A 25,881-nucleotide genomic window follows, 5' to 3' on the forward strand; every position below is an offset into this window, starting at 1 on the left:
CAAACGAATAAAAAAACAGTTTAACTAAGTGCGGTCTCATATCCACCCAATAAAATTCAGTACGACTTTTGTTTGTCAGCCTCCACATGACAGAAACGCAGACCAGTAGTAAAACTAATCTCAAATTTTCTCGCAAGCAACGCCATGAGGAAGTCCACTTACTGAGCTGCTCTTCACTGAGCGAAAATTGAAGGGTTTGCAAATTTCCCATCTTTCGCTTAATGGCCGACGTACATGACCAGTAGATCAAATTCTGTCTATGCTCTGTAACTTTAGTAGACCCTGCCTGCAATATCGGTCATTGTCTGGGAACTTCGAATTATGAACTCTCAACAAAACTTTCAGCCCATGACACCATTACCTCACTCTAGAAATGCAAGCACGTGCGAAATTTACATTTCCGAATTCTTCGTTCAAGTCCCGAATCGCAAGCTTCCGATTGCCCATTTTCGTGATCAATGGGAAATTCTATCTTGCCGAAATCTATCCTGACTCCAACACAACAAAACACTTATCTTTGATTCTTGTTAGAAAACTTCTAAGTATCTATGTATCCCCACTTACAGAGAAAAAATTAAAAAAAACGATACGAACAATGCCACAGACGTGGAGACCGAGCCGACAGTGTGACGTCTTTTTTCACTTGCGCCCTCCAGCGGGGTCGTTCGCCTTTGCAGCGATGCCCTTGGCACCGGCGAAGAAGACCCGGTCGAGCAGCGACTGCTTGGAGCGCCTCCTGTGGGCGTAGACGTCGCGGCAGAGGTCGGCGAACGCCTGCGCCACCTGGTGCACCTGCTCGGAGGCCGTGAGCTCGATGAAACCATCATCTGCATCCTTGGCCAGGATCTCGCCTTCCTCCGTGCTCACCTATCAAGACGAAATCAAGGACCGTCATACGCTACGTAGTGGTGTAAAGTTTCTGTGTAACAGAGAGCTATATGCGATGCCTATATGTATAACCTAAGAAGTTACACTTTTCATTTTATGCAAGAGGCATCGCCGTGCAAACTTCAAGACAATTGCGGTAAAGGTGAATATTCCGGAATATCTGCCACAATGGCTGAAGCGTGCCACACGACTGCCTATCTGGTTAAAGAAATAGTCTCACTCGTGTTCGTTCGTAAGTGTGTACATTTCGATGGCACCCTCACCTGCCTGAGGTGGATGAGATCGGCCTTGTTGGCCACGATGCAGACTGGCGCCGGCACCGGTGTCTGCTGCGTCTGCGGCTGGTGGGCGCCACCACCACCCCCCGCACCTGCAGGGCCACCGCCCGTGTTGGATAGCGTGACCGCCCTGTGCAGGTTCGGCAGCGTGTTGTTCAGGTGGCGTCGCAGAAGGCCCAGGTAACGGAAGCTGGCCCGGTCCACGATGGAGTAGACGAGCATGAAGCCATCCGCCCACTGTAGGATCTCGTCCCGGGGAAGCTCGTCCTCACTCTGAAGAGGCACCAAATATATGCAGCACTTCATCATAAAGGAATCAATTAGGCTGAACTTACAACTCCCTCAAAGCACTCCTTGGCCACTCTTTCTGCTAAGTGGTGCCAACTACTAAGGCCTAAATTATTCATCAAACAAGAAAAATGTCCGTCGGAAGCACCAGGGCTAGCGTGAACTGATGCAAAAAAAATATATATGTCATTGCGTGATGACGTCGGCATGTGACTTCGTCACAGTGTCACAGGTCGCTCAAATTTGTGATGTCATGATATGACGTCACCACACCACATATACACTTGGTCTAATTGCGGCTGGTCTAAACGTAGTGCTAATGAATGACGTGAAGTTTCAAATGCTTTTGTGGTAAGGGGGTGGCAGTCAATGCAATCGACTAATAATGTAAAGACAAGATTAATTAGATAAATAAAATGGCATTCGCGATTCGGTTGTCCCACGCGAATGCATAAAGGACCTGTAAATCTTTATCTGCATGCGGATATGTCCGTGAAGGAGAGTCTGTTGTGTGTAGTTATTTTACTATTGCGGCTTGCCGGCTAGCCCGACAGCAAGTTCCAGTCAGACTATAGTGTACTACAATATGTACTATATGTACCCACATTCTAGTACACTATAGTCAGACAGAGGGGAACTAGTTCCATGTTGTGACGTTGTTTCCGTGCTCGAGTCATAGGCAAGCCAGGCGCATAGCTGAAAAAAATACCCATTCATTGGGCGAACATGCCCCTTGAAAAAAACATAAGAGAGCCAGAGACCAGACGATACGCCTACAGCACATTTTATTCACCGAAATCCGGTCCCCGTGTTCAAATTTCGGGTCCCCGAATTCAAATTGCTGCATATCAACCCCTTTTTCAGCCTCCACACCAGTGTAATCGCCGGTCCGCGTGCAACTCGCAAAAGCATAAGGGTGCGAAGGCCTAACAAGGTGCTCCCGCTCCTGTTGGTAATCAACTCCAGCAATACGAATGACAATACATAATACATCATAAATTTCATACCAAAGCAATGTAACATAAGTAGTATAAAAATATTCACATAACGACAAACATAACAGCCTAAATCAAACCAAGCTGGACAAGTATTCCGAAATATAAAAGAAATATGTGCATTATACAATAACTAAACACAGTTTTTTTTTAAATTATCTGGATTGTTTTCTTCACCTGCGATAGAAAATAGCATACGAAACGCAAGTGAATACCATTATTCGATTTGTGTTTCGCCTTTTTGCCCAGTTTGATCGTACATGCATTTGCCCTAACCAACTGATCTACAGATTTCTTAGAAAACGAACTACAAACTGGGAACAACACTGCATTTTATTTAAGTCAGCTTAGGCTGGTTTGTACATAATTACGAGATGTTACAGTGAGACAAACACACAGGAGAAAGAAAAACGATGGAAACGAGCGCTGGAATTGCATTAATTCTATTTACATTGCTTGTTGCATTGTATTTATTTGCTCTGTATAGACCCTTACATCATCGACAAAGTTCCGAATCACATTGTTAGGGGTACTCTTTTGTTCCACCATAAAGCGATGCAGGGACTTGTTCAAACATTGTGTAAATAAAAAAATGCGCAGTTTGTAATTATTTCATTTTTTTTCTGAGTTTTTTTTCCTAAAAGGTATAAGGAGGAAAGACTGTCCAAAAAAGAAATGGGGATTAATGTCAACAGATGAACCTTTCCGCAATGTCGCTTAATCCCTCAGCAAGCTCCTTTGTGTGGTTCCACACGCTGTCACTTTTCTTGCTCCTTTCACCAACTACAGCAGCACTATACTGCCTGTCCTTAAAGCGCCTTACAAAGAACGATTCTGCTCTTCTTAATCTCCTTTCTTGATTCCATGGCGTTCGTTGAAGAGAACTCGGGAACGAACCATGGGGTTTTCGAAAAACCCAGGTCATCCTCGTTATTTGGCCGAGGATTTGAAATCAAGGAGAAGAGAGCTTTGAGAAGATTAGCGGCGGATTCCAAACCACGAGCGGAGAACGGAGAAATCTCATCGCTTTTTTACTTTTTAAAAGTTTCTTTCCCCTCATATATTCTTTTTGAGCACAAAGATAAGAAAGATTTAGGTGGATTTCAGTCATCGAAAGAATTAAGAGTGAAAGCTGCCCACGCTTCGTGAAAAAACGCGATGACATATGAAAAAGTTTTTTTTGTTCTTTTTTTACGAAGTTCTCATTCGAAAAAAGGCGATCTAGTGTACTTCAATTCGGTAGCGTCAAAGAGCTCGAGCCGCTAAAACGCGGTGTCCTTTAGTGGAATATGTCCATGTTCGCGAAAAATAGCAATTAAGACCCAAGCTGGAGTTGAACCGAGATCTTCTGTGAGGCACTTGAGTACTCCACCTCAGAGCAGTGCCAGTATTTCCCCGTGCCGCTATGTCCGCCCCTTTAAACAAAAAATCGATGGTGTATTTTCAGAATGAATGAAAACAGTATGGAACCGCAGGCGTATCTGTGTATGTTTTGAGAAAAATCCTGCCACCGAAAAATGTCATATGAGCTTATCTGATATACCTCTATGGAGTCGCGTAGAAAAGGCACATATAAGTTTCCTTTGGATAATGCACTGCTGCTATTTACTCACCCTTGGGCAGGTGTCCAGTATTTCAAATAGAACAGGCTCGCCATCCACCATCATCTCACTTTTGTACCTGTTTTCTGCACAGAATAAAAAAAAAAGGTGGATACATTGATTGAGAGACATGCACACGCATCAATATTTCATAAACCAGGATTAACAAACTTACCAGTCGGGATAGGGCTAATATTCAAGATTTTGAGTGTTAATAACCATCAATATTTTTCATGTTTGGTGTCTTATATTTTGCTTGCTATTTTCATCCACTGCAATATGCTTCCGTATGGCACCTAACAATAAATTCAAATTTCAGACTCTATGAATACTTGCCTAAAACCCCGCTGTTTAAGACAGCCACGAACATTTCCCATTGAAACTCGCCTATCAGCATCAAAATTTTCGAGTTTGAATTTGCACTCTGCGACCAGAGAGCACAATCATCGTATTGCTCTCCCATAGTGTACATCGGGCTCTAAATCGCCGAAAATTTCTTCTAAACACAGTCATCACCTATTTGGTGGAAGTGATGCTAAATGAAGTCTAGTGGAGCGTGAAATTCTCGAACCTTATCAGCATATCATTAGGTAGTTGCATCAGGTTTTCTTCCATTCACTTGATGCAGAGTGAAGTAATCTCCCTATTGGTTAGCTGCAGGCTAGTTCATCTATCTCGCTATCTGTATTCACGGTGTTTGTCAGGTCTGCTGAGCTGTGCACGCTCGACCTGCCTTTCTAGGAGATGGGTGCCTTCAATCTATAGTTATTGCTGTGCTTGTGTTTGTTTCCCGTCTCATCTATACATTGTCTTTAGACTGGTTCAAACTTCTCGAGAGCGTGTGCCAAATGACATCGATTATAGTTCCATCGATAGCTGTTTTATGCGCGGTAACGCTATCCTTCCCTGAAACGTGGATAGCTTACCTGTTTGGTGGTCATATTCTCCTATGTACCTCTTCGTCAGGAACCGTACGACGAGTGCTGAAAAGAAGACAACCGGCGTATCAAGACACGCTTACTTCATAACAACTGATTGGCTAAAGAATCCGTCCCTTTAGAACAGAATTCAGTTTTTCCTACAGGACAAAGCTTCAGCGGAACAACATGATGTGCAATAGAGGCTCTGGATCCGGTAGGGTTGGCTAATTCCAGGTACATTTCATAATGTTAACTATTCAGATTGAGAGAAAAATTGAAATAGTAAATATGTAGCCCAATTTAAACATAATCTTCAAATCTAAAATGAGCATTTGTTAGTGTTTCATAAGCTCGCAAACCGTGGTATGATTATGAGAGGCACCCAGTGACGGGCTCCGGAAATTTTGACGACCTGGAGTTCTTAAATGTTCACCTGAATACAAGCCCACAAATTTCTTTACCAAAATCCGGCCGCCGTGGCCGGGTTTCGATCACATGACCTCCACGCGAGCACTCAAGCAGTACATTCACTATAGTGCGCCGCGGCGGGTTAGTCTTGAAGTCTAATCAACACTGAAGCGTCGTGGAGTGTGGATCTGCGCCTACTGAACTGTTACTACTGAAAGATGCCATATGAATCAGGGGTTCAGGCCTCGCCAGGGCTGGCTGTTTCAAGGTACACCTAAAATTGCCAAATAAAGTTACAGAGAAAGATCCTGCCCCAGTGTCGTTTTCATGTGTGTTTTGGTGTAGTTCTAAATCCCACGCTTAATGCAGCTGCCCTACAACGAAAATTGAAGGAGCCCGGGACACCCAGTGATCCGCCAGGGCGCTTGACAGGAGCTCGTCAAACGCGCGCTTGCCACGACAGTTGCGCCCTCTCTTGCGTGGCGCAAGTACCAGCCGCGTGTCCCAGAATCGCTTTTCGCAGTTTTAAGGCAAATACTGCAATTTATTCCGCGCTAATAGGGTCTTTTCTATCACTTCAGACATTCTTATTCTATGTTGCATTCGTTTTGAGCTTAGCGTCATTTTAGGCCTAGATCAACCACTGCGTGACCATGTCACACGAGGTGATGGACGGCAAGATGGACCCCTAAAATGTTATGAACTTAAAAAAATAAGCAATTCGTGTTTAGGCTGCATAATACACACACCCAGACACGGAAACTATATCAAAGAACGCAAACACCTCGAGCGCGTTCTTTTGTGTTTCAAACATATATATAAAAGCGTCGAAAACCAATATGCAAGTGCTACTGGATTGAAGTACAATCCTGTAATCTAAGTGACGCTGAAGCGTCTTTGATCTGGTGGTTCGGTCTAAAATAGTTCCATGGCGGCCTTGTATCATTTTCTTTGTAGTTTAAAGCAATGCGAGAATATATAGGAAACAAACTCAAGCACGAAATAAAAGAAGCCATAGAGATCCAGAAAGAAGGTAGCACGTGCGTCAGTGCAGCGTCAGTGATTCTGACAAGAAAAGAAGCTTGATATATCACCCTCACATGGAGAAAGCCACTTCGTGGAAACGACGCTAGGTGCCAACCACTGCTAGATATCTGTTGGTGGTCACCAAAGCAAGTGCGTGTTTTGTAATTCATATAGCTGCACACACAGAAATAAAAATTATCATTTGCTGGTATACAACGATGCTCTTGTCTTTTTCTTTACCCTCGTTTAAAGTTCCCGCGCTGTTCAAACCAATGCTCCCTATAGAACAACTAGCTTTGGCGAACACCATTTCAGGGCCCTCGATGCGACACTTCAGTGAATCTGCCAAGTCTTACGACCCTCACATCCCGCCAAGATCATCGCGCCCTTTATTGAGCAAGAAAAGGGGTGCGGGCGCGACACAACGAGGCTTGGTATAGTGCCAGGCGTGCTACGTCATAGCGGGCGTTGCGTGACGCTATTGTTTTCGCCACCAAAACAAAGGCCGTTCCCCTTATTCACTACCCCCCCTTAATTACGCAAGCAGTTTGCTTTCGCAACTACGCCTCGCACTCTGGTTGTTACTCTCCTTGCACCTTACTGAAAGCACGGAGTCCAGGTGGCGACGTCGCTTGTAGCGCAAATTTGATGAATCCCTGACACTACGTTCAATTATAATATGAAGCAGCTTGTTTTACGATGAAAAGCTGTTGTGAGATCACAACCCCCAGGGAGAGGGTGATTTTTAAATAGGAAAAATAAAAAGTGAACCCCACAACTGTCTGCATCAAAGGTTGACACCTCAGCAGTATAGCTCACAAGGGAAGGGATATAAGGAGGGGTTAAAAGAGAGTGTGGTGAAGGTTGACAGAAGAGTAAAAGATTGTGAGATGGTTAGAGAAGCCTGTGGACGGGGCCCCGATCGGTGCATGCGGTCATCGAAGAGAGGTAATCGCGGACGAGGCAACCGTCAGCCACGAAATCCTCCGAGCATCTCCCATCGGAACAACCAAGTCCGCCGCTGTCACCGCCACCTCCACTGTTTGTAAGCGCTTTCTCATATGCAATGTGAAAAAAGTTTGGAGGACACTTTGTACATTCCAAAGTGTGTCAGTGCAAAGCTTCTGCCCATATTGAGACAGAGTCGGTCCGAATGGAACGCGATGCTAGCGTCTCCCTTCTTGCATCAGTAGAGATACAAGGGAGACGCTTGCACGTCGAAGTCGTGTGCAATTGACTCTACAGCAGATAAACGGGGAAAAAAAATCTGTGAATTGATCAAGATCTCAAAAACTTGAAAAGGAGTCATGATTATTTTCTAAAATATTTTCAGCACGCATTCACTGGGTTGCACTTCATAAAAACGACGGGTAGAAGCAAAAGAAAAAAAAAATTCAGTGCACTTTTGGTGCTGAACATTCCGACTCGCAGATTTCTACATCAAGGTTCCTCAACGATAGACGCAGAATCTCGTGGAAGCGCTCGTCGGTCAGTCTGAAACGCAAGTATATCTGACAACTTCCGTCTCGAGAAAGACTTCGCAAAGGCATGTACTACCGAACACCGTTAGCATGGCTGCTGGCTGTTATCACGACTGCTGAGCTCCGTGAAGGGCTGGTGATTTTCATTCATTTTATTTTGATTTTCTCCTTTCGTGCAAAAGGGGTTACAGACAACGGCGCCGGACAGATACCGTTTTATCTCGTAAAACTGTTTTAGATGCGGAGCATCTAATACTCGAGGCTTGTAGTGCGGCGCCGTCCGCAAGCTTCCTCCTCCTTCTTCCACCATCTGTGCATCCCTTCCTCCTCTACACACCGCGCGCGCTTCACTCCTCCACCATCTGTGCACCCTTCCTCCTCTACACACCGCGTGCGCTTCTCCTCTTCACGAACATTCGCTAGCTCTATAATGTAGCGCGCATGCGCCGTCACGCTTCGAGAACATCGGCAACTGACGCGCGCGCATGCGCCGTCGCACTACGAGAACATCGGCAGCTGACGCGCGCGCATGCGCCGTTGCGCTTCTCCCCCTTCTCGAACATTCGACAGCTGACAGTGCATGCGCCGTCGCGCTGTATATATACTCAAGGTCGGCGCTCGCTCAGTTGCCGCTCGTCGGTTGGTTTGTACGGCGCGTCGACGTCCAAGGTCGCGGTGAAATGAATTCCAACGAATCCACAAACACAATGATCGACGTCCCTTCGACCAGCGCCGCCCTTTCGCGTACGTGTGTACGTGTTCACTCATTTAACACCCCCTCCTACAACCACGTTAACCAATTTAGCCATCGACCCAAGTAAGTCGCAATTTAACACCCCATTTCACAACCACGTTAACCAATTTAGCCATCGACCCAAGTAAGTCGCACTTTAACACCCCGTTAACCAATTATATGCTCCGCATCCTCCTCAGTGTTCCCCCGAGGGAAGCTGCGGCAATTTTTTTTATCTCATAAAAGTTTTCGCTGTAAAATAGACAAAAGAGCCCACCATGCGTGAAATTCCACAGGCGCAGTCGATGGAGGGACTCATACAGTTAGCACCGGCGGCAGGCAACTATGGCACCAAAAACGACTGTTTTCGTCTCACAGCAACTTTCCTTATGAAATTACAAAAAAAGAATGGCGAAGCTTTCACTAAACCACGCAATGCTTGAAGCAGCAAAACAGAACGATTTCGAAGACTAATGCTGTTGCTTCTAGGTCGTTTCTAGGCGCTTGACGCAGGTTGTTTCTAGGCTCTAGGTCATCATTGACGTAGGCATCCTTAGCATCGGGGTCGCCTCACAGCAGCTGCTGCATTTCCCGTTCCCAAGCATTCTCTCATACGTACCTGAAATCTCCGGCTCGCAGCCATCACTTCGCAGCAGGTTTTGTTGGGCTAACTGTTGGCGTCTTCATTTTTAGTGACAAGTGATGAGCATAGTGACGTAGTTTTCCCCCAATTCATACGGCACATGCCAGTTTACGATAATGTTAGTGTCTGCGTTTGCTGGACCACGGCCGGACGAAGAATGTGTGTAGGAAAAGTGGTTAACGATTTAGAGTACTTGGTACTTTACTATATGGGAGTGCATAGAGCCATCCCGCGGGCGTCGAGACCTTATAGGTACGACGGATCTCACTCAGGCGACAATGTGTGTTCAGTAAAAGTTGTCAATTTGGAGTACTTGGGAGAGCATAAAGCCGTCGACTTAGAGTACTATGGGAGAGCATAAAGCCGTCCCGTGACAGGTCAAGCCAAGATGCGCCATCCTCCGTGTCAACTGACATCATGTTTGTTTAGAAAAAAAAATGATTGACGATTATGTGTTATGGAGAAAAAAATGTTTAACGATTTCGAGTACTTTGGGAGAGCACTATGGGAGAGCACTAAGCCATCCCGCTAAAAGTAAGTTTTCACGAGTGGCTATACATTCTGCTTTCAACAGGAGTACTCTAAGGCTTCCAAGCTCGCCCACCGATTCATTGTTACGATCAGTACAAATGTGGTACGGTGATGGTCCACTGAATCTCATACCGAAACCTCCGTAATGACACAACCTATATCCGAGAATGATTTCTTTTTAGCTATTTTTGTGACGTGCATAACAAGTGCATGATATCCAAAAATAGTAATACACTACACGCAGCGCCAAGCTTTTGAACGAACAACCCGAAAATGCTATCACAAGCCCTAGACGATATTTTGTAGGCTCACAGAAGACGTGCGACGTTGTGGAGCTTGCTTAAACAATAATTTTCGGGGTTTCGCGTCTCTAGACCACCATATTACTTTTGAGGAATGCCGTAATGTAAGACTAAAAAAAAATATGATCATCTGGTGTTTTTTGCCATGCACCTAAATCTAGACACACAGACCTATAGCGATTCGCCTCCATCGAGATGGGGTGGCCATATGCGGGATTCAACTTGGCGACCCTCGAGGCAAACATCTTGAACCAGGACCACTAGACCACTACGGCAGGTGTGTTTGAAGTGGTGTTGTATGCAACAATCCTGCATGCAAGAAATTTTCCCTTATTCGGGAATGTTCAACTTCAACAGAGGGAGAAAAGGAATTCCTTGCTACATGCAGAGAGCTTGACATTTGTGAAGTCAATGCTAAATATTATACGAGTGAGCCTATTAAATAGAACTCATTAACGAAACACGACTTTCTGTGGATGGCCTCCGAGTCCATAGAAGTAGTCTAAAGACTGATTGCGAAGATAAATTTTGGAGCAAAGCAATCACTACTCCTCGGCAGATAATCTAAAGCCAGCATCTATCTCCTGTTGTGATCCACGCTTACAAGATGTGGTACTTTGTTCTACTGTTGTAAAGGTTGGGTATTTCTAGAATACTATAATGCTGCTCACGAAATCAATACGCCCAGGTATGTATCGATGATCCGATCGCTACTGAAAGTTCCTGAGACTAGGTCTCCTAACAAACATACTCCTGGCAAGTTTCAAGGAGGCCAAACGCACTTGAAATTTTGCAATCTTACATGCGTGTATATACATGCACGCAAACACATGCACCCGCTCAACCCCCTCTGAAAAATATTTCTGGCTATGCATGCACCTGCACAACACATCCTCACAAGACAGCCCCCTTGGCAAATTTAAATGCAGTACTTGAAGCAGGTTACTATACTGGCTAATATGCGACACGCTGTCAAACAACGGCACAACTAAATGACCCTTTATGCACCAATAAAGGGGTTAATCCTCCTTATCATGAGAACGCCATCGCATCAGGTTACCCGGCTGCGCAACCTTCGCAGCAGCGCACGAAACGCGAACTAGACATGCTAATGTGCAACAAGCGCTCGAGGAACGGTACAACCAACAGCCTTCATACACCCGCAAAGGGTTTATTCTATTTCTATTTCGTAGCAGGGGACCTCTTCACGAGACAGCAGCAGCATTTGGTCGACATACTGCACAACGAAACCACCCCTTCGTTCACAAATATGGATATACTATTCCCTCCTCACCCAGACCACACGCGGTTAGGAATCAACCACACGCGGTTACGGTTAGGAATCAACCACACGCGGAAACAACCACACGCGGTTAGGAATCGGTAGAGCCGAAACACTCAATTCACTCTCGTAAAGGTGTTCATCCACTCCTCTCGTACTAAAGAACACAAGACAGCTCCATTTCCCACTTCATCACTATCACATTAGTGCAGGAATTAAAAGTGCCGTACTCGTCCACATTCAACACACGGCCGAGGGACACTACAACCTGAACAGCCTTCGTAGTCCCATAGAGGTGGTGTTTTCCAGCTACACTGCCGCACCAAGAACGTGCCAGAAAACAGCAACTGTTTCGGGAAACAGCATCGAAACAGCAAGTTGCTGTTTCGATGAAAGTGGTACCATTCGTCGACCACGAACAAAATACCACGAATGGTGTTTGTTCGTTTCTCCCATGATGACGAGATCTGATAAAGGAGACAGCAGCAACAACTGGTCGAGGAACGGTGCAATCAAAACACCCTATGTACACTCATAAAGAAATAAAAATGTTGCATCTGTAAAAAATATTAGATGAATTCATTACGTTTTGTATGCAAAGCTAAAGCAGTTACAAGGTTGCTTATGAGATAGATGTTTTTAACATGTTACGTATGCTAAGCTAACAAGTCTTCTCAACGGTTGTCTCCTGCCTGTAAATTGGTGTGTGTTACCAGAAATTCGAAAACAAGGGGTTGAGAGCGGGGGCTGACGTTCCGACAAGAGGGCTTGTCTTTTTTAAGACTCCAACTAATCTGCCTTGAACAAAAAAAAAAAAAAGACAAGTCCGCTTGCCGAAATGTCGGCTTCGATACCCACCCACCCTCTGTTTTCGAATTTCTCTTCGAAGCTTTAATCTTTGCCTTCTTATTGTTCTTTTTGATTCATACCGGCACTGAGCTAAGGATCCCGATGATTTAAAGGCGATAGTCTTTCTTGAGGACCTCCGACGCAAAAATTTTGTTTTGTCTGTCTGTTTGTCCACCCTTAACGATACCCCAAAACAATACCCCAAACGGCCGACCCCATCTGCAGCGCCCACCAATATTGCTCCAGTTTCGGCGTTCGTAATTGTGCGATTGTCAATCAAAAAAGCAACTATTGTGCATATATGAGGCACCATAACAACACGTCAATATTCTGTATGTATGTCTTTTTACTAGCAAATGCATACCTAAGTAATTCTAAAGATCGTAGCGTTTATCACGCTGCGCTGACAATTCAACGCTTGCACGAAAAGGCGCTTCCAACGCTTTGTCAAGACGACACGGTGGTGGCACCTACCGGTCGCCTTGCGTTCTACACCCTATCGCCTCCGATACGGGCGCGCACACCACGCGCTTCGTTTTCCCAGATAACTGTGAGATGGCGCTCAATGTCTCACGTGTGATGTGACTTGATGCGCTCGTTCGCCTCCGCTGCACACTTGAGGCACTCTAACGCAGAGCCTCCAGAACACCATTCACAAATTTTCTTGCGCAGAACATCAAATAAAAGTTTTGTTCACTATCTCCAGACGCAATACTATCTTAGAAGTGTGGCAGCTTGGGTTAGTTGGTACGGCATGACGATAGTTATAGCGCGAGAAAAGAAGGACACGAAAGACACGAGCGCTAACTTCCAACTGAGTTTATTGCGCAGAGCACGAAAATATATAGGGGAGACAGTAACCATGTGACAAAAACCATATGGCACAAAGAGCAGAACATGAGTGAGAGAAAAAAAAACAGAAGCACAGAAAAACGGCAAAGGAAAATCTATAAGAAAACGAAACAGAAAAGTAAAGATGTCGTCAAAAGGCAATACCTTTTGACGACATTTGCAGTGTAACATGCAGATACGGGGCTAATTTTCAACATTCTCTTGCTTTACAGTGTTTCCTTTCATAAAGTTCAATTGACTATATCTGCCTTACCGTTGCGAGATACCAATTTCTTAGGCTTCGCCACTTTATTTGCGCTGCACTGAACACAAACCGAGACTCTCAAAAACGTGCAGCTCGCAGTCGAGGAACGCAAACGCCCGCGGCATGCAGCGAAGCGCGCCTCGATCCTCTCTCCCATACTCGAAGGAGCGGATATATTTAAAGTGCGGGGCCTCCGACGCGACGCCCCGAACACGGCGGGGGGGGGGGGGGGGGGGCGTCACCGACGACTGACGCGTCGTAGAGAAGGTTCGGGGCAGACGTGCATGGCGAAATACACCAAGGTGTAGAGGCGCGCCAACGCTCTCGTCTTCTGGTTATAAGCTGCTCGTTAGTTCGAACTTTTTTTCGTTTCGTTCCAAGCTGTGTTGCAGCACGAGCATTTCACGCTACGTTAGTTGGCGAGCCTTCAACATATGGTTTTGCGAGTTAGTATCGCGCTAACAAGCCTCTTTCATTTGCGCAATGTGAATTATCTCAAATAGCGGTCGTACGAAACCTATTCATCACATACGCAACTGTTTCGCCGTTTCGAGATGGCCTGCCAGGTGTGTGAAAATGTTATGCGAGTATTGGTGTACCGTTAAATACCAAGCGCTAGCATGAAACATCAATTACCTAAATAACTATCGTGGTTTCACGTGCTAAAACCACGGCAGGACTATTGGCATCGACCGATAGGGATATTTCACCTTAAATTGGGCTGATTGGCATTTCCTAACGTACACCCGTGAGCAAAAGTACACGAACCAAAAGTGCGCTTGTCGATATAAGTGTGATCGCCATTGATTGGCAATCCTTCGGTTTCGAGAGCAGTAAAGAGGATTTAAAATATGCTCGTGAGCGTATACAGACGTCTCGCGTTCTGGCGATGCCGACGGCAGAAGTGAATTGACGGCAATGGCCCGTTTGTTTTGCTCACGGATGTACATCTAATTTAAATAGAAGTTGATTAATCATTTCAAAATTTTCAACAAAAAAAAAACTTGCGCTGCGGATCATATACGCATCGTCGCGCTTATGTCAGCACAAGATCATTACCATCTTGAAGTCACCATGGCAGGTGCCAGTTTACTATGCGAACAGAGACATGGCTCGACAAGACAGTGGGCAGAATACTTAGCTGTCGTATATAGCCCTCGAACTGAATATTCTACAGAAGATGACGATCATTTTCGCAGCTTATGGTGGCTTCAAGACGCACAGCTCTAACCGTTGGAGTATTTCAGCCACGACATGCTCTGACGGGCCAACTCGTGACGTTTCAAAAAGAATGGTGGCGGTGAAATAAATAAATAAATAAATAAAGAACCATCATGAGCTTTTCTTCCACGACTCGTTTAATATGGAACCTGCCACGTCAAGCCAAGAGCTGTCACAAGAAAAAAAAAAAAGGGAACTTGGCATATGCGTGTTTGATAGACGTGTCTGGGAAAGTTTCCATCTTTTTCTTTTATTTAGTTACTGTCTTTTCACTCTCTGCGGTACGACCCGTCAATCTAGCGAAGACACGTGCAGCCGACTGTGACATGAGGCGCCATGGGATTTGCGTAGGCGACGAAAAAATGGCGGGGGTTTGACACCCTCTTTGGAAGGGTGCAAATCGGTTTCATACTCCACGGAAAGACATTCACCTCTATGGCACCCAAAATTCGTCCTTCATTACACGTTTATCACGAGAGGAATGTGTGGACAGAAACTAACACTTGTGTCGTGAAATCGCACCATACATTTATTATCATCACGTGCTGCTTTCTTGATGTCCAATTGTAAGTTTGAATCCTTCATTTCTTGCTGTCAATTACACGCATGCTTGTTCCAGTATATATTTCTACGTATTTGTAAATGTGCCCACGACTAGCCTTCGGCAAAAGGGCAGTGTTTTCGAATCTTTCGCATTCTCTTATGTGAATGGACTTGAAATATGAATGCCTGGGTTTAAATGAAATGATATCTTACTTCTGCACAGTGTACAAATGAACGCTGAAAAAAAAAAACGCCAGATTTGCGCGCAATGTGCAGCACAGTCACAGAGAAACCTGAAAAATTATCCTTTCAAATGCTTTGTTCAAGATTCTTTTGGAAACTGCTGTAGGCACACGTGCGGGGCGCCCACTGCGCCATTAATTATAATGTTTGTGCCGTACGGAGGAGCTTGCTATGCCATCTTTCACAATTCTTCAGAGAAGCGTGGTACCGGCTAGCTACACAGTCGCAACGAATTGTGTGCAGTGTTGACCATGGAGAGTTAAGCCTGAAGATTTTGTAGTGGGGTTGGAGCATTCGACAACCCATTCGTCACGCAATTCGCATTGTGTGATGCCTGGTTATTATGATTTTTTTGCTGTTCTAAAACAATTTCTTGCACACATTGCCCGGCCACGGTGGTCTAGTGGCCAAGGCGCTCGGCTATAGACCCGTAGGTCGCGGGATCGAATTCCTGCTGCGGCGGCTGCATTTTCAATGGAGGCGGAAATGGTGTAGGCCCATGTGCTCAGATTTGGGTGCGCGTTAAAGAACCCCTGGTCGCCTAAATTTCCAGAGCCCTCTACTACAGTGTTTCTCATAATCGTATGGTGGTTTTTGGGATGTTAAACACCATATATCAATCAATATCAATCTTGCTCACATTAACGCGATTCCTTTAACCGCATCAAGCCTGCCAAAGTCCAGTTTGCAACAGAGTGTCAAGCACCGGTATTATTTCCATGCATTACAGAAATAGAAAGCACCAGCGTAGCTCCGTTAATAAAGAAAAAAAACCCAGCGTAGCTCCACGGTAGAATACTGGGATGGCACCCAGGGGACCCGTGTTCGAATTCCATCGTAATCCGTGGTGTTTTTTTTTATTCACACTTTTCAACTTACTTTGCGCGATAGTGGTTACGGACACCGGCGGCGGCGGCAGACAACTACAGCGCACACAACTCTTGTTGCGACCTCATAAGCCATCGCTGTAAAAAAAAAAAAAAAAGACCACCAGGCCTGCGGAAGAGCGGCCTTTCAGAGCCTTTTTAATACTCTTTGGGTAGCTGCATGCTGCAAGCACATTTGCAGGGTATCCGCTACGCCATCGATCATTGTGTAGTAGGTAGGCATTCCCTATGCCATCCTTCGTTATTCTCAGAAGAACCGTGGTACTCGCTGCCCACTGGCAGGAAATTTCGTGCATTTTTTTTTATGGTATGGCTAACGACGATAAAAAATTATGCGAGAAGCTTTTGTATGCGCGGCCGTCCGGGACTATATTGATGAAATTATTAGGTCGACTCATTAATCTATTTCATTATCCTAACGTGTCTACAAAATTATAAACGTATAAAAATCAGATTATTGCTCTATTCTAGGAATAATGTGTTTCATTATTTAAATAATTGTATGGATTAGATCAAGCACCACACTTTCCTAGGTTATCGGCAATCTTTCTATTATATCTCCGTTATTCTAAATCTGAACAAAAATTTCTAATACCACTCGATTCTCAGCCGATCCCCCACAGTGGGTATGCGCCACGATCAATAGTTGAACAAGAACAAGAGGTTTTGTAATCTAGAAAACAATCCCCCCACAGTGGGTATGCGCCAAAGTTTATAGGTGATCAACAACGAGCTTTTGTAATGCGTTGGAGCAACCGACGATCCGCTTGTTTCTAATCAGCACTGTGTGACGCCTGGTTCTTCCTTTGCTGTTCGAAAACGCTTGGTTACTCATATTAACGCGATTCCTTTCTCGACATCAAGCCTGCATGCCTAAGACCAGTTTTCACAGGAGTCTGAAGCACCAGCGTGACTTAGTGGTAAAATACTGAGCTGGCACGAAAGGGGCCTGGGTTCGAATGTCCTTAATGTTCTTATTTACCGAGTTTTTTTTTTCGTGCGATACTGGTTACGGACACCGTCGGCGGTGGTGGAAAACTACGGTGCCACACGTTATCCTTGTGATGATCTCATAACAGATTTCGATGTAAAACAACGTCTCCACCAAAACGGTTAGGGTACTGAAGTCAAGCCAACACGACTTCGACGGACGCTCGTCTGATAGGGAAGAAAAATAGAATCATATAAGGAGGACTCCCACCACAAGAGAATCAAAATGTATGGACGTTTGGGCACCCAGAACAGAAGACTTGTTCACAATTAAACACATTATTTTATTGGGACAAAGGCTACCGTTCCGGGTGCTGAAATGTGAATGCCATTTTGTTCTCTCTCAGTCAGCATGCTTGTCATCGTATTCTGTTTGTTACTACGTTCTTTCATTCCTACATCGTATGAGGAAGTTCACGTCAGTACTAAATTACGCAATCTAGTTCATGTAACTAGTTATGTATCAATAGATTCTTGGTCCAAAAAGGTACCTCCAACCCCCTCTGCGGGTTTCCGGAAAAGACCACTGACTCTTCGATTAAAACTCAATCGGGAACAGAACGCACGAAAATGCTTAAACTTACACTTTACAATCGAAGCGTTTAGCTTACTGTAATTCCTTCATTCCGGCATGCACTCAGCCCGTTCGCGTACGTAGAGAATCAGGCTATAGCAATTTGTTGTTGTTGTTGTTCTCCTATTGTTAGTGGCGCATACCCACTGTGGGGGATTGGCCAGGAATCGAGTGGTTTCTCAGGTCCTTCCGCGGCCAATCGAATCGCAATTTCCGACCGTAAGTCTTGGTCGAGAAAGCTGGCTCGAACCCTCTACACCTCCCGTTATGTTTAAAGTGCCACCACTCGCAAAGTGGGGTAACATATATACGCACGCTTCCTGCGTCCCACTCGCGGTGCAAGACGTGTAAGCTCGTTCCACTGACCCATTCGTTCACAACGCTCGCACCAGATCCGAAATTTTCCGACTGGCCGCCCGCTCTCTGAGGTTATTTATAGACTACACGTTAAGACCACGCACAGACGGGACAAGAAAACGAAAAGGATTGAGTGAGCACCGAGGACTGCTCCTCTCTGAAACATCGCTGCTGAATTTATCCTCCCTGAAACATCCAATATCGCATTTGTAAATGAGCGAGTGAATACAAAAAGCACAAAAGATATTTCTGCAAATAAACGTCTCAGTGGCAGCTTTTTTTTCTAGACACTATATTCTCCGAGCAGAAAACAAGGGAAAGCAAATCAACTCCTGCAACTTCCTTATTATAGCACGTATTTGCACATTTTTTTCGGCAGCACCTTCACAAATCAAAGGTACACATATTTCTCTCTTGATAAAAATTTTAGGGGCGAAGCTCCTTAAGGCGTGGGTCGGTCGTCACCTGTATGTGTCCATGTGTGTATAACCACCTCAGCATATCCACGAAGTGAAAGATGATGAGTGGGGGGGGGGGGGGAAGGGAGTACTGCGGAGGGTTTTAACGGCAAACCATGAATCATCCGCTGGCCGCACCCGTCCGTCGTCTGTCTGTCTGTTTGACGCACAGACGGACGGACGAATGCACGGACGAACGCACGGATAGACGCACGAACGGACGCACGGACGGACCGACGCACGGACGGAATGACGGACGCTGCACTCGTCATCATTCACTGCGTGGATATGCCGTGATTGTTTGGGGACCTCGGGGTTCTTTACTGACCCTTTGAAAACAAAGCTTTACTGCACTTTCACGCGGAAGTCGCCGAAAAACTTCACATGGCTCAATTAACAGAGTACATTAAAAAAACAAGTGGTGGTGGCAAACAGTTTATTCAAGTTAACAGGAGAGTCCCTAGCTGTAGGCCTGAGTGCCAGCCCCTAAAGGCCGGTACGCCATTAGAGATGGCCGCTGCGAACAGCTAACCAACCAATCAGCCAGCGACCATTAGGCGAGGCACTCACCACATCACTTCAGCGAACAAAGTTGGGAACCACCAGTGGGGTTTCTGGGTCAACGACTGTTAATTACTTTTCCCTTAATTTTTGTTTCAGATAGCTTCCTCAACACCCTAGGGCTACATTCCCATTTCGTGCTATAGCGCCGAGAGATATGTGGAGAGAGAGAGAGAGAAAGAGAGAGAGTGGTGTTAGATATTGCTCAGGCGGAAACACTCTCCATCCGTGAGTCGACGCGCATAAGCACGCTGGTAATGATTTCGCTATTCCTCACCGCTCGGAGTGCACGTCGCCTCCGGCAACCGACCAGAGCGCAGTCGGGCGTTACAAATACCGTCAGCGTAGGTGGGAGAGCGGGCCGACGCCCAGCCACGTTAGCTGGCAACGTCGAATGTTCCCGCGCGCTGCACGTAATAACCAGTGCTTATTTCGGCCGGTTGGTACACGTCGATGGAAAACAGGGTCGTAGCCAGATTTTTCTTTGTGCAGGGAGGAAAGAGGCTATAGGTGGTTCAACTGCCCATTGTGCATGTTCGTCCATGTGCGTTAGCGTGTGAGTTTGCGTCCACACGCGCAAAAAATTAAAATTTTCGGTGGGGGGTGGGGGCAACATTAATGATCCCATTCTCTCTGGCTATACTAGAGATGAAATAAGGAAAAAAAACAGCGTAAATCATGGTTCTTTTGTCGATCTCTGTCGCCCTTCTTTTCGCGTTGTTTCTGTTTCATCTGTACAGATGGACTCACACTTGTCTAGAGTACCCAGCCCACCGCTATAGCTCCCGCCATCTGCAGAGGTATGCAAAGGCTGACGCCTTAACGATACCTCATAACATAGACACACTGCCAGGTTAAGTCCTTCTGCTACACTATATGATACAGGCAGGAACGTAAGATGGTAGGTATAACGTGACGTAACAGCTCCACACAACAACGTCTACATCCACGAGCTCTACACAAGTGTGATTGAGTCTGTACGCAATAAAATACGTCGTCAAGAAACTGTGTGTTTGCGTGGAAAGGGCTTCCACGTCGATCTAAATCGCACTTTGCGCCAAGCCCTCACCAGACCAAAATAAACACCGTAACGAGAATGATCACGCACAGAAGCTACTTACATGATGCAGGTTTTCAAGTAAACCGGAAGATATAGCGTTCTTTATACAACAGACTCGACGCACCAAATGCAGTCAGCATGACGACACAGCACACTACCATTCCGGTATGGGACTCATTTATGTACCAAATGTTTACACCAGTCAACCGACCAAAGTGGCCCCAAAATGGGGAATGCTAATCTCTTCTGCGTGTCTACCTTGATTTTATCGGGTTAGGTTAGGTGGAGAGAAGAAACAGGCCTCTGTGTACTACAAAAATAATGGTGATAAAATTGATGAAGCTTTGTACCAAGTCGCGCAAGCCTTTAAACAGTCATACTCGACGGTTCTAAAGACTAATACGGCTACGCTTCTTCGTTGCTTATAGACTTTGCATTGGCAATGCCGGTTATAGGTTGTTTTTATGTTGATTATCAGCGCAGAGAGGGCTTCGAGTTAAAAGAGAGATAGTCGCAGACACGACACGGCCGCGTCATTATAGGCGTAAGCCCTCCGTTGCTGTGGGGCCTTCTCGCAGCCGCGCCGTTGCCTTTCTCGTTCCCTAGTATCATCTCGTTGCACCTACACTCGGGCACTTGGGCATGCTGCCACCGCTTCGCAGCTATTTCTTGGGCTAACTGCTTGGTGTCTTCCGTTTTTTTCCCCCCCAAGATTTCCGTCAGGTTGTCCCGTTTAAGGACTTCCGCATTATCCGAAGGCCGCAGGTTTGATGAACGCCGGCGGCAACAGTTGAATTTTCATCCAATTCAATTCATTTCCACTTGAATCATTGGAAGCGCAAACCAACGGGACACAAGAGAAGAGACAAACAAGGCCACAAGCTCTTGTGTCCCGTTGGTTTGCGCTTCCAATTATTCCATTATGAATTTGTACCAACTAGCCCGCCTGTCAACCCTTCTGCAATTCATTTCCACTTATTTACCGATTATTACACTACAGCGACAGAACTTTATCAATAAAGTCTCTTGCACTTTCCTTGTCTGGTGGTCCTGGAATATCTTTATGTGTCTTTGTTATTTTCCCCTATTATTTATTTCATCTCTCTTTCTCGCTCTCTCACTCTTTATTTCCAATCTCATAGTATCCCAGGCAGTGTACGGAAGCAATAAGGATCTGGCCGACCTCCAAGCCCTCTATTTCTCTCTCTTGTCTGTTTTTCTTTTATTGCACTGGGCCGAACAAAAAACACATCACCATTGCTTCGTTATAGCGTACTGATTTCTGAACCATGCAACGTAATTATTAGATTTTAGCGTCCCAAGAGTTCGTTATGATTACGAGGGACGCCGTGACGCCTTACCGGAGGGCTCCGCCATTTTCGATCGCGTGGTTGTTGTTGTTTAGATGTTTAGAAGTACCACGGCCCCTGCCGTTTTCACTTCTACCGATAATACGACCGCCTCGGGCGGGATTCAATCCCGAAATTTTCGGCTAGCATTGGAGCATCATAGACACTAGAGCACCGTCGTGGGTTCGATTGCCCCTACCAGATCAAATCGGACGCCTCTACGTATGACTTCAAGGCATCAGTGTTTGTCATCGTCATCGACGAGAACCATCGCTGTTCAAAAAATTCGCGCGGGAAAATGTTGCAAGGCACCCGTCAGAAACGTTGGCCTTGAGCCAGTGTTAATTAAAGGCGCAACCTACAAGGCGAAGGCGAAGCGGCCCCGCAGCGATGCCGATGCCCAAACCCCAGGTGTTTTCAAGCGGTTCCCGGCCAGCTCTGCTCCATACTGGAAACATCGATTTCTTAACCTCCGCTCTCTGCTTATGGCGCAACAGCTAGCGTTGCCCAACGCAAGGCGCGGCGAGCTTTACGTTCCTGAAACGCGACTAATGCATCCGCTTTTAGAAGAGAAGCGTTTCTTTGCGAACCAAACGCAATTTGACCATGTCGTGTATGTATACCTATCTGATCACTTACGCTTGAGAAAAAAAAAACAATAAGCGCAAATGTTAATGAGAACTGACAAACAATGATGCCAAAGTCACTAAAAAGTTATGTTGCTAGAATCAGTTGCAATATACATGCGAAGAAAGAAAATCGGATGAAAAGATTCCCGGCCGCTGTCAGGGACAAAACCTGCGACCTTCGAATAACGCGTGTGATGCTCTATACCACTGAATTACGGAGGTGATCATCCCTCCATCTATTTTTATACAGCATATTTGTGCACTTGAACGCGGGAGTGCCAGTCAGCGCCGCCCATAGCCACTACAGCGAGTGTGGAACAATCTTTCTCTTGCCTGTTGACATCACGTAGCACGTCATCTTATTACGAGCTGGCAGCTGACCAATACTCCCTCGCATACACCTGCAGGCATCAAGTCTGCCAGAACGAGAACATCCCTATGAATGAAGCAAAGAAGTGTAAATTCAAGGGTTTGATTTTTTTGTTAGACCCAATATTCGTGAGAAGTGACAGACAATAATGTCACGTGCATTTTATTAGAATTAATTGTGATCTAAATGGGAAAAAAACAAAAGTGGACTATAAGTATCAAGAAAATATAACATGTTTTCATTGACACACTTGTGGTCGCCTTCTTAATTTTGTATATATATATCTAATTCGCAGAGCAAAGACTGAGTGCATGTCCACCCGTAATTCGAAGGTTCAGTGTTTTGATCCTACCCACAGTAGCAGTTCTTTACCCGCTTTAATTATTCCAATTAGGTTCACAACTATTACTCCCTCGTGAAGCCGACTAATATCGCGTGTGCTTTTCTTGGTTTCTGCAATAGATCCGCTTGGTTCTGTGTAAAGAAAAATTCGGCAGATCCCACGTACCTGGGAGTCGGACGTTATGCGAAGCATGCGGAGAGAAGGTGACCGTGTTGCAATTTTTTATTGTGTGACACGCCATTAAATGACGCTAAATATACGTACAAACGTTGCACGCACAGGCATATGTTGAAGAGTTGTAGGTGTTTATATAACTAGTTATTTGCACTTGCGCAACGATGCCAACTGGAACATACGTATTAGCAACACCAGAAGCTGATATGAAACGCTGATGCTAGCGAGGATGCTGGCCCTGAACACTGCCACACAAATCCACTTCAGCGCATGGCAACTAACCACAATTTACGTTAACCCGACGTGACGGATGTATGAAAGGAGCACATGTGTAATGATTACAAAATTGGGTAGGCAGCATTGCAAATACTATTGACGTTTCACGAAGATTAACGACTATTTGAAAAGTAGTTCAGAGACCTGGCGTAAATCTGTGGTAAAATGCTTCATTGCCATGCAGAATGCTTGGGTTCGATTCCAGCTGGGACCCTGACATTTATTCTTTGCATTCGTCGGGTTGACGCTACCGATTTCGATTATTTCTTAACGCTCGCACGTTTAAACTTCCCATGTGTGTTCTCGTCGGTCCTGGGTAGATACTAAAAGTGTCAATGACCTGTTGCACATACCCTCACACCAGCGGTACATACCCGCCCGTGGGTATGTGCCACAGTCTGGCGGGACATGTTTGACGGCGTACGTGACGGGATTGTGACATTATTGAGGTCTTCAGCAGCGGGTCATATTTGTCAAACCATCTTACCATCCCATGCTAATTTTGGTTCACGCCAAGTTAAGGGGGTGATCACGAGAGCCCCCAAACGTAAGCGGATAGATAGATAGATAGATAGATAGATAGATAGATAGATAGATAGATAGATAGATAGATAGATAGATAGATAGATACGCTCAAAGTTGCCGAAGTTCACTAAAAAACGCTTCCCATTTAAAAAACGAGCACATCGGTAACTTCCCTTCTATCAACTGACAAGTCATCACATCAGTAATGTCCCTGTCACATTCGTCATAAAACATTTTTCACAAGTGAAAAGTGGAGCATTGCCCGCATACCACAGCCGGTAGGCGCCACACGTGACTGACAGTTTCAAAACAGCGAAAATAGGCATTGAAGAAATTTATGAGCCCCCCTGCGTGGATTACACTGGAGACATGTCACTCGTTAGAGGTGGCGATGCCAATGGAGCTTATAAATCTGGAGAAACCTGCCGCTACCGATTTAAACAGATCGCGAATGAGTGTATCACGTCAGTGCTTTACAACAATGTGCTATCACATTAGCCCATGACTCTGCAAGCTTCGGTCTGTCACGATTCGTGACTGCCAATCCAGACTGCTTACACTACGTTTCGATACCAATGACTTCCGTCACGGACGTGTGACGTCACACCGTGAGCTAATTTTTAGACTCCTAAAGATTAGCTGTACCTGGTAGGACTCTCGGACATACAGGGTTGCTCCGATTGTGCAAAGAAGCCAATCCACCTTGTAAGCCATGGCTAAAAAGGCGCCAAACGCAGCTAATCCCCGCGGTTGCTGCGTTTGAAACTGATTCTCACAACACATGCGGTCTGCCAAAGCTTTTTTTTTTTCGTTTCTTTATTCTAGAAGTTGAAGTGCCGGAAAATCATATTTTGCGAACGAAAGGAAATACGTATCAAGGTCCTTACTGTAAACTTTACGAAGAAGCCAACGCTGCGTTTTGAAGATAGCATTTGGGGAAAATTTATAACTGTCAATAGGAAGAGCGTTTAGCTGAGTGAAGGGCTAGTCGGCGAAATGCACTCCACAATGGCATGTACACGTGCGGACAAACGCAACACTGTCTTCGCGTAGCACATTATGTCGTCACGACCCTATTTTTACAACGTATGGCCTGCTTCACGCAAAGCGAATCCCCGAACCTAATATTCTCCAAAGATATGCGCACATATAGAGTCGTCCACCTCTCAACTCACCAAGTACACGCGCCGAATGTCATCTACGAAAGAGTTTAGCGAGGACACCCGCAGATAAGCGCTCGTGATGGAACACGTGTTGTGATGAACTATATATGCACTGATATATACGGAAATGTGTGTTATTCCGTGCGCAGAACTAGAAATGTATGCGCGTGATGCATTGTGAACGTTCCACTATATTGAAAGTCATGTTGAAATCACCCTTGCCAAAACGTTGGTTTTGTACTTGTTTTCAGTATTATGTTTATATTTGCTAGTTCCGTTTTCATCCGTGGTCATAAATTTTTGCGTTGTTTTCGCTATAGAGATCGCTAAATGAAGTAGCTGAGTTGACATAGCTCAACCTTTCGACAGTAAGCTAGTTAAAAAAAGAACATTCGAGCTTCATGGAATCCACTTGCATTTTCCAAATTTTCTTTTGCCCACGTTTCACGAAAGAACCAATAGGACTATGCTACTACTCATCAGGATTGCGCGCAGACGCGATCATCGTGCAAGAGTGTTGAGCGATCCCCTCGAAGTGCGAAATCTAGCGCGCGTATTCGCGGGTAAGCCTAAACCCGCCGACGAAGCTCACCGCTCTTTCCTACGCCCGACGCTCCCAGTACGGCTATCTTCACTTCGGAGAGCGTCGATTTCTTGCGTCGGATGCCCCGGATGGCGTTGGAACTCATCTCTGGTGCTTTCTTCGAGTACAATTCACCGCATCATTCCACAGATTCTGACCACACGCAAGCACGCACACTCTCGGAGCACTTCCACAGACACCACCACCGACCGAAGAAACGAAAGAAAAGGAAAGGATAAGAGTGACTGAAAGAG

The 25,881-nt window shown here is 45.5% G+C and overlaps 1 protein-coding gene and 1 long non-coding RNA gene across 3 annotated transcripts in view; one reads left to right on the top strand and one right to left on the bottom strand.

The window, feature by feature from the left end:
- LOC142768871 (uncharacterized) overlaps positions 1-1,113 on the top strand; it is a 23,983-nt gene extending 22,870 nt beyond the window's left edge. The window contains exon 2 of the long non-coding RNA XR_012885510.1: positions 657-1,113. This is a non-coding gene — a long non-coding RNA (uncharacterized LOC142768871). The remainder of the gene's footprint in view (positions 1-656) is intronic.
- LOC119185760 (ras-related and estrogen-regulated growth inhibitor) lies at positions 490-25,881 on the bottom strand. Of its 2 annotated transcripts, none has more exons than XM_037434652.2 (5): positions 25,637-25,881; positions 4,977-5,033; positions 4,063-4,136; positions 1,152-1,439; positions 490-867 (listed from the first exon to the last, which is right to left on the bottom strand). In XM_037434652.2, the coding sequence occupies exons 1-5, from the start codon at positions 25,731-25,733 to the stop codon at positions 640-642; spliced, it is 744 nt and encodes a 247-aa protein (XP_037290549.2). In that variant the 5' UTR covers positions 25,734-25,881; the 3' UTR covers positions 490-639. The 2 variants fall into 2 exon arrangements, with proteins under 2 accessions (XP_037290549.2, XP_075727426.1); XM_075871311.1 differs by lacking the exon at positions 25,637-25,881 and adding an exon at positions 10,266-10,376.

The sequence above is a fragment of the Rhipicephalus microplus genome, chromosome 8 (assembly GCF_043290135.1).
Source record: "Rhipicephalus microplus isolate Deutch F79 chromosome 8, USDA_Rmic, whole genome shotgun sequence".
Taxonomy (NCBI): Eukaryota; Metazoa; Arthropoda; class Arachnida; order Ixodida; family Ixodidae; genus Rhipicephalus; species Rhipicephalus microplus.

Coding starts and splice junctions, on each gene's coding strand:
- LOC119185760 (XM_037434652.2), bottom strand. CDS start 25,733: ATGAGTTCCAACGCCATCCGGGGCATCCGACGCAAGAAATCGACGCTC. Junction 5,034..25,636: donor GTCGGGCGTAGGAAAGAGCG/GTGAGCTTCGTC, acceptor TCTTCTTTTCAG/CACTCGTCGTACGGTTCCTG. Junction 4,137..4,976: donor AGAATATGACCACCAAACAG/GTAAGCTATCCA, acceptor TATTCTGTGCAG/AAAACAGGTACAAAAGTGAG.